Source organism: Chiroxiphia lanceolata, chromosome 12, assembly GCF_009829145.1.
Source record: "Chiroxiphia lanceolata isolate bChiLan1 chromosome 12, bChiLan1.pri, whole genome shotgun sequence".
NCBI lineage: Eukaryota > Metazoa > Chordata > Aves > Passeriformes > Pipridae > Chiroxiphia > Chiroxiphia lanceolata.
In genome coordinates, this window is record NC_045648.1 from 14,052,810 (window position 1) to 14,067,221 (window position 14,412).

Consider the following 14,412-nt stretch of genomic DNA (forward strand, 5'->3'; position numbering starts at 1 on the left):
TCAAGTTGAGAATGGCCATTCCACTGTGGTGTTACATGGAAAAAACAATGATGCTGCTTTTCTTTAATGCCAGACCAGTGTGAAAATTATGTGCTCCATGTTGCAGTTCTGAGATTATTCCTCAGCATTTGCATGCATATATTTCTGATGACCATCCAAGGGTGTGCAAGCTTCTGAAAGGATGATACAATGGTTGCATTAAAACCTCTCCATTTGTCACTGGATGGTTTTTTTTTTTCTTTCTGATTGTTGGGATGCCAGCTAATTAAATATTCAAACAGGCGTACAGTTGTTTTAAAATAAAATTTGTTTTGGGCCCAGTTGTTTTATCTTGCTTTTTTTATCTCGAGCAACAAGTCTGTGCGAGTCGTGCACTTAGAAAGCAAAATCAGCATTCAGCTTTTATCAGGCCACCTGGCTGAGTTGGCACACCAGAAAGTGTGTTGTTAGGATCATTCTACTGTAGTTCCTCTGTACTGTGGCAACTTGCTAAAAAGCAAATAAAACAAGGGCAACAAATGCTGTGGCTTGCTACACTGTTCTTTTTTTATTTGTGCTTTCTATCTGTGTCTGTGTGCTGTTATGGGTTTTTTTTTTTAATGCACGACACCCAGTTATTACTAACGTGCTTTTATTGCTCTCCAATATTTAGGTGTATGCACCATCCCCGAGTTCTGATGATTTCAACAGAGAATCTCCAAGTTACCCATCTCCTAAGCCACCAAGCAGTATGTTTGCTAGCACTTTCTTTATGCAAGGTGGGTAAAATGACTTTAGATATATGGGTAGATGTCCTTTAGGCAGAACTTTGCAGTCACTGTTCTGCTGAGTGAATGAAGATGTGTAAAGGGAGCATATTGTACTAGAGCCTGTGAATGAGTTTTATATACTTTTAAAACAGTTAGATGAAGGGAACTGTCTGTTGATGTAAAGTTTTTCTCATGACATTAATTGCTGACTGAAATTTAAGGGGATTATAGAGCAGGCCAGATGGACAGAATTCCCATCCTTTGATTTGTAGGGCCTTCAGAGCAGCGCACTGGAGTGATAGAGAAAAATGAGGTGGGGGCTTCTTGACTGTTCTGGAATTTGACTGTACAATATCAGCTAACAGTCTTGAGTTCTCAAAAGCTTGTATATCCAGCATGACAGAAAAAAGGGAGTTGCACTGAACAAAACAAGAGCAGAATCCATTTCCTCAGCCTCACGTCACACAGTTAGCTCGTGCTGCAGCCTGAGGAGGGTTTGGAGCACACTGGAAGCTCAGTTCTCAGGGCGGGAATTCACAGAGCACTTCAGTGGGTGCTGCAGAAGGGAAACTGCACTCACACACAGGCTTATGTAATGTAGTCATTTCAGTTACTTAAATCTGCTGGCATGGAATGGTTTTATATTTTTGTGGTGCTAATTTATTTTAGACTATAAATTGCTTGTTTTAGGTAAATAGATGTTTTGCTCTGAATGTTTATGATGAGTTCTGTTGAACCGAACTTCTTATCCCTCCACCTCATTTTTTATTATTTCTTTCAGTCTGGAATTTTTATCAACTCTCTTGATTTAAATCTGGCCTTACTGAAGGTCTGTGTAATTAGCAGAAGTGTTTGGTATTTTCTCAGCTGTGGTTGGATTATATTTCAGCTATAAAACCTCTGTTGTTTTTTTGTTGGTTGTTTTTTTTTTAATAAATATAGCAACAGTGGTGATGGCATGAAAATAGAAGTTACAGTGTAAACTGGTCACAATTTCCCTGCTGATGTTAGTCTCAGTAGCTGAATACTGTATTTGTTTAAAATAATTTTGTAAAGGAAAAGAAAAATCAGTACTCTTCTTCATTAAATGTATTTTTCTTGTTTTTCTTTTTTTTAAATTAAAAAATATTTTAAAAAAAGATGGGACCCACAATTCTTCTGACCTCTGGAGTTCATCCAATGGCATGAGCCAGCCTGGCTACGGTGGGATGCTGGGAGGCTCCTCTTCCCACATGTCCCAGTCCGGCAGTTACGGCAGCCTGCACACACATGACCGTCTGGTAAGACACACAGCACGGATTAATCTGTTTAGGCTTGTGTATGGAGATCTGACTTACAAGAATTAACTTCTTGTTTGCTGCTCTTGTGTGTCACTTAAAAGCCCAGTCGTGGGAAACCTCAGACTTCGTGTATTAGATTTATGTCCTTTTAGTTATGTCCGTTGTATAAATAAAAATCTGTGGCTATGTAGTGGTCTGTTCAGAGGATGGATGAGTCCCTTCCTTCTGTAATAAAGAAGTGGGTGTTGTATATTTGGTATGTTAAAATATCAACATTTATTTAAGGACTACTTAATGTCTTATCCCTGTTTCTCTTCTTTCCAGAGCTATCCCCCGCATTCAGTCTCACCTACAGATATAAATGCCAGTCTTCCTCCAATGTCCAGCTTCCACCGTGGCAGTACCAGCAGTTCACCTTATGTAGCTGCCTCACACACTCCACCTGTCAATGGATCAGATAATATTCTGGGTAAAATGTTCTTCCTGTCTTTTTTTTTTTTTTTTTCTTTTCATTTTACAAGACAATGAAATTTAGGGCTCCGTGACGCACAAAATTAGTGAGGTTTAAGTTATGGCCTGCTTGTAGATCAGGGGAGATTCACCACTGTGATGTTTCTGTCCTCAGGATGGCCGAGATCAGGCAAACCATTTCTCAGTCAGCTTAAGATGTACTGGTTTACTTGCTTTCCCAGGCAATCCTATGCTCAGGGATTGCATCCATCTGACCTAACAGCAGTTCTCCTTCTGTAGTTCAGTGCATGCATGTGTCCATTTAGGTAGTGCTGGTGTTAAAGGTTTCAGAGCTGCTGTGTCACCAAAGCACTGCCAGAGAAAGGCAGGAAGGCTGTTCCTTTGGGGAGCTCGATAAAGTGCATCGTAAATTCCTCTCTTAACTGTTTTAGAGATTACTGAGTAGCCAGGATGGTGGCTGGTTTAGTCTCCTCTGTGCTCACCTAGGGAGGATGAAATACAGGCTGATCAGCTGTGCCTTGCACATAGTTGCACCTTTTAAGATACTACTGTAAAAATCAAATGTCGTGGATGCCCCTTATTGTTTTGATATGGTTTGCACTTAGTTAGGGGGACTATATTGGCTTTGATTTGGGAACGTGTTTTACACTAAGATCTTTAAACAGAACCCAGTTAATGAATCTGCATGGGAAATTCAGTCTGGAAAATCCAAGTTTGCCACAAAGTTGCAACAGCAAGCGTTGCGTTGTTTGGATTTCTGACGTGAATTGCTTACATTCATGTTAAATACATTTTTTTTTTTGGCTTTAGAAGTTGATAATTGGAGAAAGAGGATTTGCTTTTAACGGATCTGTCTTCTATAGCAAAGCAGATATTTCGGAGGATCCAGTTCCTCTCTCTGTTTCCAATTGGCAGGGCTTCAGACTTCCTCTTGGCTTAATGGTGTGTGGAGCAAAAGGGCACGCAAAGCTGCTGACATGCAACTAAGAGCAGGGATGACAGAAAGCGTGGTGGATAAGAGCTTTTCAGGGACATTTTAAAATAAAGATGAGAGTACAACACTGGGAATTAGAGCAGGGGGAGCAGGGAGGCGCACAAGGAACTATTCTGTGAATTTGGCTTTAAGAATTAATTAAACATGCAGCACTTTAGTGATAACAGTTTAGAAATAAGCTGCAATAATGTAATTTTCTGATTTTGATTTTTCTTTTCACATTTCATTAAAATTAGACTGTGATCCTAGAAAATAATTTGTCTTTTTTTTAACTGCTTTCACTTGTTGGTTCTTAAGTTATCACGGTGATACTGTGTTTGACTTTAAAGAGGAGAGCATCTAAATGTAAATCTAATTGTTTTAATTAAATTTTTAAGTCTAATGAGAACTGATTCTATTGACACTGACTTCCTCAGAAAATCCATTTAAAAAGTGGTTGCTTAACTCTATGTGATGAATAAAATAATAAAAGTAAATAAAATTTCAGCTTTAAAAATAAGTGTTGGGTTTGCTTTCCACATTACAGGAAACAGAGGAAATGGTGCTGGAAGCTCACAGACAGGTGATGCACTTGGAAAGGCATTGGCATCTGTAAGTAGCAGTTAGAATATTCAGATCTGAAACACATGTTTAGATCACTGCATCCATTGTTTATGTGTCATTGATTTTATAATATCAAATCAGGAGTTTTCATGTATGAACTTAAAACAATGTACTATGATACAATTTCATATACTAGAAAAATGCCTTTTTAAAAGCAAGTGAAAAATGCATTAATTTGTAGAAGAGTCACTCAGACTTCCTTTTTCTTCAGGTCATCAAAAAATTTAGGGCAGATACAGTTTAAAAAGTTTGTTAGACAAAGTAAAAGATAATCGTAAAAAGTTAAGGGATTTATTTTTAATTTTTTTCTGTACTGTTCTATTTAAAGCCAAATATTTTTAATGTTACTCTTAGAGCAGTTCCTGCCTCAAGGTTTAAAATGTTTTCTTAGTGGCCTTATAAAACTGAGAGGTTTTGAATGGTCTGTTGTATAGCTGTATTTTATGGAACAGCCTTTAAAATGTTGTATATGCGTGAATTTAAACTCTTAACTCTTGTTGGAATAATTTGAAACATGGCAAATATCTTCAGTCTGCTGTAAGCTCTTTTTCCATATGCATGCATACAGCAATTACTTTTTCATTAATACAATCAGATGTACTTTTTAGAAAAGAGTAGCAGAAATTTCAGGGTTGGGAATGGTGGCTGGGGAAGCACTTTTTTATTTCCTGTATGGAGGAAGGAGGGAGACTAGGTCTGATATAAAGGGTAGAAATGACTACTTTGCAGCCCTGAATGACCATTCCTGCGTTGGGTTCTGCATCCCTCACCTCATACCAGTGAATGCAAATGTGCATATCCATCCCTCAGAGGGTCATATGTTAGAAGATTACCAGATCTGATAATGTCTGTAATGTCCATATTGGGGAGGAGAACTCTGACCTGCCGGCTTTGAGGAGAAAAACGTCCCTGTTGCTTTTGGGGATTCAGCAAGTAGATAACAATTCTGGAGTCCAGAGGGCAGTTAACACTCTCTTGTTGTCTGTTTGAGACCTGTCAGAAAAGAACAGGGATCGTTTTGACTCCTAGAAATAGCAGTGCTTACATACTCCAGGCTGTTCGTTTCTCTGCAGATGTATTTGGGTGTCTGCTGTTCTGCAGCCGGAACAAAATTTTGTTGTAAGTCTGACGCGCTGGCCAGTTAGACCTGCAGGACTTCGTGACATTTTCCACTGCTTTCCTTTTCTAAATGGTTTTCTCGACCCTTCAGGTATTTTTGTCCAAGTCACTAGCTGAGAAAGCCAGGCTGATGTTTTGAGGAAAAACTCTAAATATATTGCGAGTGGAAGTCAGGGCAGAAATGTTTAATCTAACTGGTGGGTGGGCCCTGGTTGTCATAGAAACTTGTTTCTGTCATCCCGTGTTGTTGCTTGGCAGGAGCAGCCAGGTCATTCCATAAATCATTTCTGTCATAGCTGATGGTGATGCATTCCATCTGCTCTATCAGTGCATGCCATAGTCTGCACACTTCAAATCCCTCGCCTCATCCATCTGCTTCCCCCGCACCACGCGCACCCCGCACACTCCTCGGGCTCCTTCAGCGGGGAGCACAGCTCGGGGCTGTGCAGAGGAGGGAGGTGGTCTCTCCCGCAGGTGAAGCTGGCACACATGAATCCTGATGGCTAGTAAATCAAGAATATTCTTCTGTTTGAACAAAGTTTTGTTTAAATACTGCAATTGTCTTGCCTTTTTTTTTTTTTCCCCTCTTAAGATGACACTCTGTTCCTTTCTGTTGGGATTTTAAATGCTGCCACTGCAACTGTTGAGAGGAATTTCTAGTTCTAAAATTCTGTTGATGTACATCTGACAATAGGCCTTTCATGTGCGAAACATCAGAGGATACGACATTTGTTCTTCAGTTTAGGTATTAAAGACCATACAGAATAGTATGTGATTAAACATGTAAGGCCAGATAATACATTTGCAAAGGTTCTTTTATTTTAGGTTTAAGCCTGGATAATTGTGGTCTTAATCTCAGGGTAGGCAAGAAAGAGAATTGTACATGAAAGTATTTACACAAAGTTCCCAAAGCCCTGTGGATTATGCATTAGTTTGGATAATGAACTAGTATAGATAGAAAGAAAAGAAAATCTGGGTATTCGTGCCATTTCTAATGTGTTTCCCTGAACATTTGCCAAACAATAACCCTTTAAGATTGTGCCCATGGAGGGTTATATGGCAGGAGAAACATCTGGTTTATTTCATTGCCTAATGCCAAATCAAAACACTTGGTCTTTAATTTAGAGGAGATCAAACAGGAGGACTGTTTAACTTTGTTGATTATATCAGACCTCTTTGTGATAACTTATGTTTTGATTCCTACCTCAGCACTGGGGTAAAGGCCTTTGTACCGTCTCGGTAGTTAAATAGCCACTGGTCCCTTCACAAAAGAAAAGAAAATGTAGGGAAGTTGACTTCTAAAAGTAATTCATGAATTAAGTTTCTTTGTTGCTTTAGACTCAATAACATTAACATAACAAAGCCTAACTGAAATGTACACTGTAGTGTTTAAAAAATTGGACTAACAGCTCTGAGGTTTGGCTCTGCAGGCTCTCAATTGTGCAGCTTTTGTCTAAGAGCCTTTTCATTAGACCCTGGCATATTGGCACCCCGCTGATTGGAATGGACCATGACTGATAGGAGGAGGAGTCTCATTTGTTGCAGTAAAATGAGTCATGTTACCGTTTAAGCCTGGCAGAAGGTGTCAGGGTTGTTCATCATTGGTCATTTAACAGCACAGCGGCCAGGGGCTGCATGAGAATGAATTCTGACCCATGTTTTAGTCTTGGCTTTGCTAGACTAGAGATTTTCCCTCTTAAAAAGTACAGCAAAATAAAAGTGGCAGGTAGAGTGGTGGAAAACAAGCAGTTTACTTTGAAACTTCATGGCCTTTCTTTGATGTTATTTTAATTTTCTGTATCTTATCTGTCTGGAACTCTCTACAGTTCTTATACTGACACCCAAGACTTACTTTTATACTGATGTACAATGCATGAATTTCCTCCAGTAGTCTGAGGTAGTTTGTTCTTCTAAATATATTTTCTTTCTAGCATGTATGAAAAGGAGGAGGCATTTCAATTAGGGAACTGATGGTCTTTTCTAATGGAAAAGTACGATAAACCAGGAAGGAGCATGTGGTCTATCGAGTCCTGGTTTTGTCAGTTCAAAAAATACAATATGGAACTTAATGAAGTCCCAGTTTATTGTCAGCTAAATGCTGAAATGTCATATTGTCTGTGTGAAGAGACATCAACCACACTGCCAGTGAAGATTTTTTTGACTGCCATCTGATGACTAACAAATCCTGGTCTCTGCTCAAGTAAAACAGGTTTGAACTGATGACCTATAAAAATATGTTCTGAAGCCCACAGTCACCCTCTAAATCTATTCAATTCCCTTCATAAAATGAATTTTCCCAGGGTCTTGGGATTTTAATTTTTGATTAAAGCTTTTAAGCATTATGTCTTTTGCATTTATCAATAGTTTTTAATTTCATTAATAGCAGGGAAAGAATTGTTGTAAGTTGAAAGTTAGTATCTCAAGGGGCCAACTGATACAGAAATAAGAGAGGAACGTTACAATACATGTAGCATGCTGCAATACATTGCAAGAGGAACAGAATTTCAGGTGTTTTTTGTTTGGTGGGTACCAATAATAAGAACTTGAATGGTTTCTTGATATTTTCTCTTGTAAAAGATTAATTTTTAGAATATAACATGTGTTGACTGCTAAAATCTTTTCTCTCTCTAAAGTTTAGGAAGTCATTATTCATTGGCATTTTCCTGAAGGTTTGTTTGATATAATTAATTATCTGTGTACTGTGAACTCTTACTTATATCATTCCCCTTCAGTGACAGAAAGGCTGTAATTTCTGCTGCTGTTGAATTAGAAGGAAGGTCACTTATACTTGTGTCCCTATCAAATACAGGCTGTGCTTATTTGGACAGCTGCTTGAAAATGAAAGTTCTCTGGACAGTTTTAGAGCCTTGAGTGTAATAAAGCAGAACTGTGATTGAAGGATCAAACTGGGTTTTTTGTTGATCCAGAAGCGAGAGTGACAATTAAAGCATGAAAAGGAATCCTAAAAGTGCTTCTCCCCCCTATATTATAACATATACTGATATACAATCTCTTTTGTCTGTTGTCAGATTTATTCTCCTGATCATACCAGCAGTAGTTTTCCATCAAATCCATCAACACCAGTTGGATCACCATCGCCTCTTACAGGTACAGACCAGTCATTTGTCAATAACTTGTTTGTTGTTTTGCAAACATCCTGTTTGGAATCACAGTGAAATCAGCACTAGCTACCTTGCATAATTACTTCTATATTTTGTTTATTTTTCCATTGTACTAAACTGAGATTTATAAATCCAGATTCTGAAATATATTTTGTTATGGGCGTTCACTTAAATCCTGGCGACTGGCTTTGAAAATTAGCATCTTAAAATAATGTTTGAAAGCGTTGACTGACCATATACTATCACAGCTGTAAAGATATCTGTGCAGATCTGCACCATTTGAGAGGAATAAGAGTGATTTGATTGGGTTGTTTTTCTTTTTTAAAGCTATATGTTAAAACTCTGCGGCAGCTCTCGGTGACAAACACAGCAGATGTGTGTTCCCTCTAATGAAAATATAGTAGGCTGTGAGACTCTCCAATTTTTCCACAAGATAGCTTTTCATTCATATCTTTCATGAATGCTTTCATTCTATGGGAGAAGAATTTCTGGCATTTTTCAAAATAAATGCCCTGTGTTGCAGCCACCTCTGTCACCTGTGCTTTGTGTGTTTGCAGAGCGAATGTGGGAAGAAGCATTCCAGTGTGGAGATGAACTGTGGGCAGCTGCCTACAGCTATTAGTGGGTAGTGCAGCTTTCACAGACACTGTGGCCTCAGCTGTCTAGTAAAAGTTGAACAGCTGTTCTCCATATAGAGAGGGCTGTGAAAGCTCCATTGACTTAAATTTGTTGTTTAACAAAGAACTAGAATTACAAGCAAGATGATGTAACTTTAACCCTGTTCTTTCCTATAGTGCAATTTGTTAAATTATTTAACGTGTATACAACAGTCTGTTTCCCCATTCTCTGCTGTTTAATATATCCCTGCAGGCTTCTGGCCATTGGTCACCTCTATGCAAGGGTGTTTTGCTTTTTATAAAACAATAACATTAACTTAAAGAGGAGAGGGTACAGAATGAGCTTAGCTGAACACTTTTGTAATTTAGGTGAATAAATTAGTAGAGGTATTACATGCAAAATGCAGTCATAATCATATGGGTGGGAATATGGATATCTGTATATGCATTGTCACTCAAAAGTTTAATCATTCATACTTCACTCCTGTTTAATGGACACTGTTCTGGTTTTCTGTGGACATAATGGATTAATGAATATCTGACATGGCTTACCTGAGCAGCTGCTTTGGGCATTTCTTTTCTATTACTGAATAATCCATGTTGAATTGAGTAATGATGGGATTAATGGGATTTTTGATTTAGTGATTACAGTTGACAAAAAATGTTTTGCCTATTCTGTTGTGCTGAAAAGGCAGATCAGACCAGAAAATTATTATTATTTTCTTTTTAACATCAAAGCAAATACTGAAAATATTTTATGGCTGGAAGAAATAAGTTCTGAATTTTAAAAGTATTTAAAATTTTAAAGATCCCAAAGAGGGTTTTTTCCAAGAGTTCCCTGATTAGATACCACACCTCATTTTGTAAGCATGAAAGCACTAGCTAATTTCTGGGTTTAGAATACAAATTTGAGGTCCCTAAAATTAGTGTTTTCCCTTCACTGTTTTTACCTTTGCCTGTTGCAACCTGTATCAAATGTAAAACTCTCCAAAGTTCACACTTTGGTTTGTGTTCCTTATTCTGGATTCTGATGGCTAAGACAATAGTAGATATAAGCAAATAATGCTGAAATCCTTCTCAGGCTCAAACTTAGCATCTGCTTCACATTTATACCCTCCCACCCCCTTTAATTTCAGTGATATAGAATTTATCAAGCCTGTGGTAAATTGCTCCAGTAGTTAATTACCTTCATTTATGAATCTGGACTTTTATCTTCATTCCCAGATGAGTCACTAAGAACACAGTGAAGCACAATGTGAAGTAATTACTACTGCATTTATTGCTATTTATACTCCTGGTAGCCATTTTCCGTCTTGACCCAAAAAGTTATTGCAGATAAAACAAATGCTTTATGTGTACTAAAATGATATATTTTGGGGCATTTTAGCCTTCATTGTCACTTTCCCCTTTTGTAGTCAGGTATTAGTTTAGTTGGCATTCTTAGTATTGCAGATTTGAGTAAGTCATAATTTAGCCATCCTTTAATTGTAAATTACAGTAGGAGTGCTCTGTTTACCAGGGAAAGCACTGAGAGACAGGAACATCAGGAGATGTTGGGGTTCATGATCTTGTGACTGAACTGTTGGGCTGTTGGGTTGCTGAATGAGGATTAATGACATATTCAGTTAAGTAAAAGCTTGAAGAACAACTCAATGAAAACCCCCAAGTATTATGAGACAATAGTGTGTCTCTCATCTTCCCTGCCCTCATTTAATTTCTAATTTTACATAAACATGCCCAGAGCTGAGCTTCTTGCATAGTTTTAATGATTGTATGTGTATATATATGTGAAGTTTATATAGGGATCTGAATAGTGGGAGCCTTGGTATTTTAAGAATCCTTCTCCCAGGATCAGAGGTATTCAGAAGGGTTTGGTGGGTTCTGAGGATGCAAAGGCAGCCCAGCCCTCTGTGGCTCTCAGTATGTGTTTGAAAGGGGAGCCAGAGGATTAGCGTTGGGGAGACTCAGAGTAGGAACAATACTACAGTGATTGCTGTCGGTGACCCCTGTAAATCCTAACACTTGCCTGGCTTATTTGTGTTTTTCATGCTGCTATGTTGGTGCTGCACTAAAAGCTGCAGTTGTTAATTGCAGGGCTTGTGGTGCCAGGATGCTTTTTAACATAATTGGTGGATTTCATGCACAAACTTCTAGGAGGGGGAGTGGAATGAGGCAAGCAGGAAATCGGTGCCATCTGGCAACCTGCGCAGACAGGGAGGCACAGTGCCACAGTGCCACCGCTTGGAGAGAGCCCCGCCGGTGCCGGAGGTGTGACTGCAAACCGCAGGTTGCACTTGGGCTGGGCCTTTGAGAGGAGGAGTTGGTTATTCCCTCCCCTCTTTGCTTTTTGGCTCACAATCCCACTCGGAGGTTTGTTCTGCTGCAGAAACAGTCCCTGCTTCCATGTGGCAAACCCAAAGGAACGTGTCTGGCGAGGGGCACAGGCTCTCGGTGTGTTTGCTCTCTCTCTGCCTGATGCCCGGCGGTGCCGGCCTGCAGGAAGCAGCACACTCAGTTGTGTCCCAGTGAGAGCTCCTGCCCGCCCTCTTGTCTCTAAAAGTGGAGTTTGGACTAGATAAAAACTTGAACGTTTTGCTGAGCCAAAATACTCTCAGGTTGTTTCATTAATGCTTTGCAAAATGAGTGGGACTCCAAACGTAATTCCCAAGTTCAGGAATGAAAATAATGCAGAAGGAGACTACAGATCCAGACCCAGAATAGCTGTGTGAAGTCAAAATTGGTAATTATAAACTTACTCACTGAATTCCTTATGTTTTAAAAGAGAATTCCAGCACAATTATGGCAGCTCTGGACTTTTATGGAATAGGAGATTTTTATTATTATTTTTTAATTAGAAATGAAATATTTAGGTATTTTAATAGCTATGCAAGCTGTTCTCTTTTTGTTAAATAAAACCTTGTCTTTAAAAGGTAACTACTTGCAGCTCTCTGAACAAAGGAACTGTAATGTTATTAAAGCTTTTCCCAGTTTTCCAGACGTACAGCCCTGGCTGTTATTGAAAGAACAAGCCCACAGGCTCTTCCTTTAATGAGCTGCTTTGGATTGTATGTCCATAATTTATTAATGTAATTGCTTTATTATTACATTTGTATGGCTGAAAGGAAGCTGTCTCTAATGGCCATAGAATTTCATGTAGTATCTTTATAAAAGATGCATTATTAGTTGGTGAGAAAAATGCATGTTGTACTACTTCAGGCTTTGTGTTAAAAGTACTGCTTTATTAGTTATTGCATTTCACATCTAATTATTTTTAAAATTTACATGGTAATTAGGTATATTTATGTCAGACTAGAATGGATACGTATTTGAATTTGCAGTGTATAGGTAATAAGGATTTAATTGTTTATTTGTTGCACAATCAATGACTTTAAGCTGCTGTTCTACTTTAAATATATCTGAAATAACAAATGAGAATAACTTAGGTGTATTTTTACTCTTCTAAACTTGGAATGCATTATCATCTAAAATGGTGTAGTGTAGAACTAGACAAGATAAAGGAAGCTTTTAGATCTAGTTTTAAATTCTCTTGTTTAGTAGAGAGGTGTCATAAAAATGGTTTTCCAGTTATCCTTAATTTAGTGTCTATTTGATCTCTTTAAATACGTTTGTTGTATATCTTAACACTGTTAAAGATACACCTACATATACTGAACAGAACTGAGCAGGTGACACAGGGAGAAGGCAGGTATTTCACATATGGGGTGTGGGTGCTTAGTCCACGTTTTTAATGTTGAAGTACTTGGAAGATGGCACTGCTTTGTCCTTCCTTGACAGTGTGTCTGTCCAACCCTACAGATGCCAGGATATGAAAATTATCTCTCAGTAAGGCAGAATGAAGGAATTTCTCCTCCTTTGTATACCCATATGCCAGTTTACCTTTATGCAGAATATGTTGGGTTTAATTACGTTGAGATGCACTGTGCCTCTGCTTCCCACTTCTGCTGTGTGAACCTGTGCACTAACCTGGACAATTTTGGCAGGTGCCAGTCAGTGGTCCAGGAGTGGAGGACAAGCCCCCTCATCTCCCAACTATGAAAACTCTCTACACTCCTTGGTAAGAATTGCTGAAAGCAACACAGTACTTTTTGCTTAAGAGTTGAAGGCTTGGTTTTGTATAAATCCTGCATATCATTAAAGGAAACAGTAGGATAGCATTACAAATGAATTCTTTGCTAACAAATGGCCTGTTCAGTTGAACAATATAAGACGTGCAGGGTGTGTCTTTCACCATCTGTTCCTTGGGCATCAGGCTTCTGTGCTGAGGACAGCTGGTGCTAAAGCGCTGTTATGAGATTCTGGTACCTTTTCACAAATCCATAGCTAATTCTTATCTAAAGTTCAGTCTGGAGAAAGATAAAGACTTCATGCCTCCGCATTTGCTTGTCCTTCCCCCTCTCTCCCTCAAATGGTTGTCTCTCGGGCTTGTTGGCATTACATCGTTATTAAAATATTAATACATTTTATTTGCAATTATTGTTTGTTATTGGGGAATGTTCATTCATTAATAAAACATCTTACAGAAAAACACACAGGCAGTAATCTACAGCATTGTAAATTTTCTTCTTTTGAGGATTCAGCAGAGGATTTAAGTTACTGACTTCCTTGCTTACATTTATGATACAGCATCGGGAAGGAAAGGGGGAAAATTTGAGGGAAGGTTTTGATTACCTGTTTAATATTTCTAGTTTCCACAGATGTAATTTCTTTTTTTCTGTCTAACAAGAATAAAACATAAGTTAAATCAGATTTCTTTTCTTCAATATTTTTGCAATTAAATACAATTGTTATATACATCTTACAATCCTAACATAACTGCAGTGTTAAATATTAGCCTTTTCTTATCTTAATATAATCAGATCTCTGTTGCATTAACTTGACTAACAATTTATTGCTGACATGCACATCAGCTGTTTCCTCACCTCTTTTTTGAATTAATCTTAACCTGTGCTTTGCTTCCTGTTCTGTCTTGACTTTGCCAGAAAAATCGAGTTGAACAGCAACTTCACGAGCATTTGCAAGATGCAATGTCCTTCTTAAAGGATGTCTGTGAGGTACTATTTCACTTTAGATGGTGCCTTTTTGTGTTTCAATTAACGCTTCCTTCGGATTCCCCATTAAAAACTTAAATTAGAGTAGTGTATGACCCATCTTTTTACTTCAACATCCTGCTCTTTCAGTTTCTAGAGAGCTGCAGCGTCAGACTTGGTTTTGCTTTGGAGTTGGTTTTTTTTTTGGTCTTCCTTTGAAAGGAAAGTAATTTTAAGACAAACTTTTCTACAGTAACACAAAGAACTCGCTTTTACTTCTGAAATATCAAATCTGTTTGAAGATCCATTTTAAAAAATGGTAACTTAAAGTTTTGTCCAGTTTTTTTTTGTAATATAGGTTCTCAAAAAGCCACTACCTCTCTTAATTGTTTCCAAAGTGGTGAGACTG

The 14,412-nt window shown here is 38.2% G+C and overlaps 1 protein-coding gene across 16 annotated transcripts in view; it reads left to right on the top strand.

Moving 5' to 3' along the window:
- Positions 1-14,412, top strand: part of TCF12 (transcription factor 12) — a 163,432-nt gene that overhangs the window by 131,985 nt on the left and 17,035 nt on the right. For 11 of the 16 annotated variants that reach the window (XM_032700728.1, XM_032700721.1, XM_032700726.1 and 8 more), the window contains 7 exons: positions 653-758; positions 1,890-2,029; positions 2,354-2,498; positions 4,021-4,085; positions 8,246-8,324; positions 12,957-13,030; positions 13,956-14,027. In XM_032700728.1, coding sequence (XP_032556619.1) covers positions 653-758; positions 1,890-2,029; positions 2,354-2,498; positions 4,021-4,085; positions 8,246-8,324; positions 12,957-13,030; positions 13,956-14,027 — 681 coding nt within the window. The remainder of the gene's footprint in view (positions 1-652; positions 759-1,889; positions 2,030-2,353; positions 2,499-4,020; positions 4,086-8,245; positions 8,325-12,956; positions 13,031-13,955; positions 14,028-14,412) is intronic. The other 5 variants (XM_032700731.1, XM_032700730.1, XM_032700729.1 and 2 more) reach the window with 1 other exon arrangement.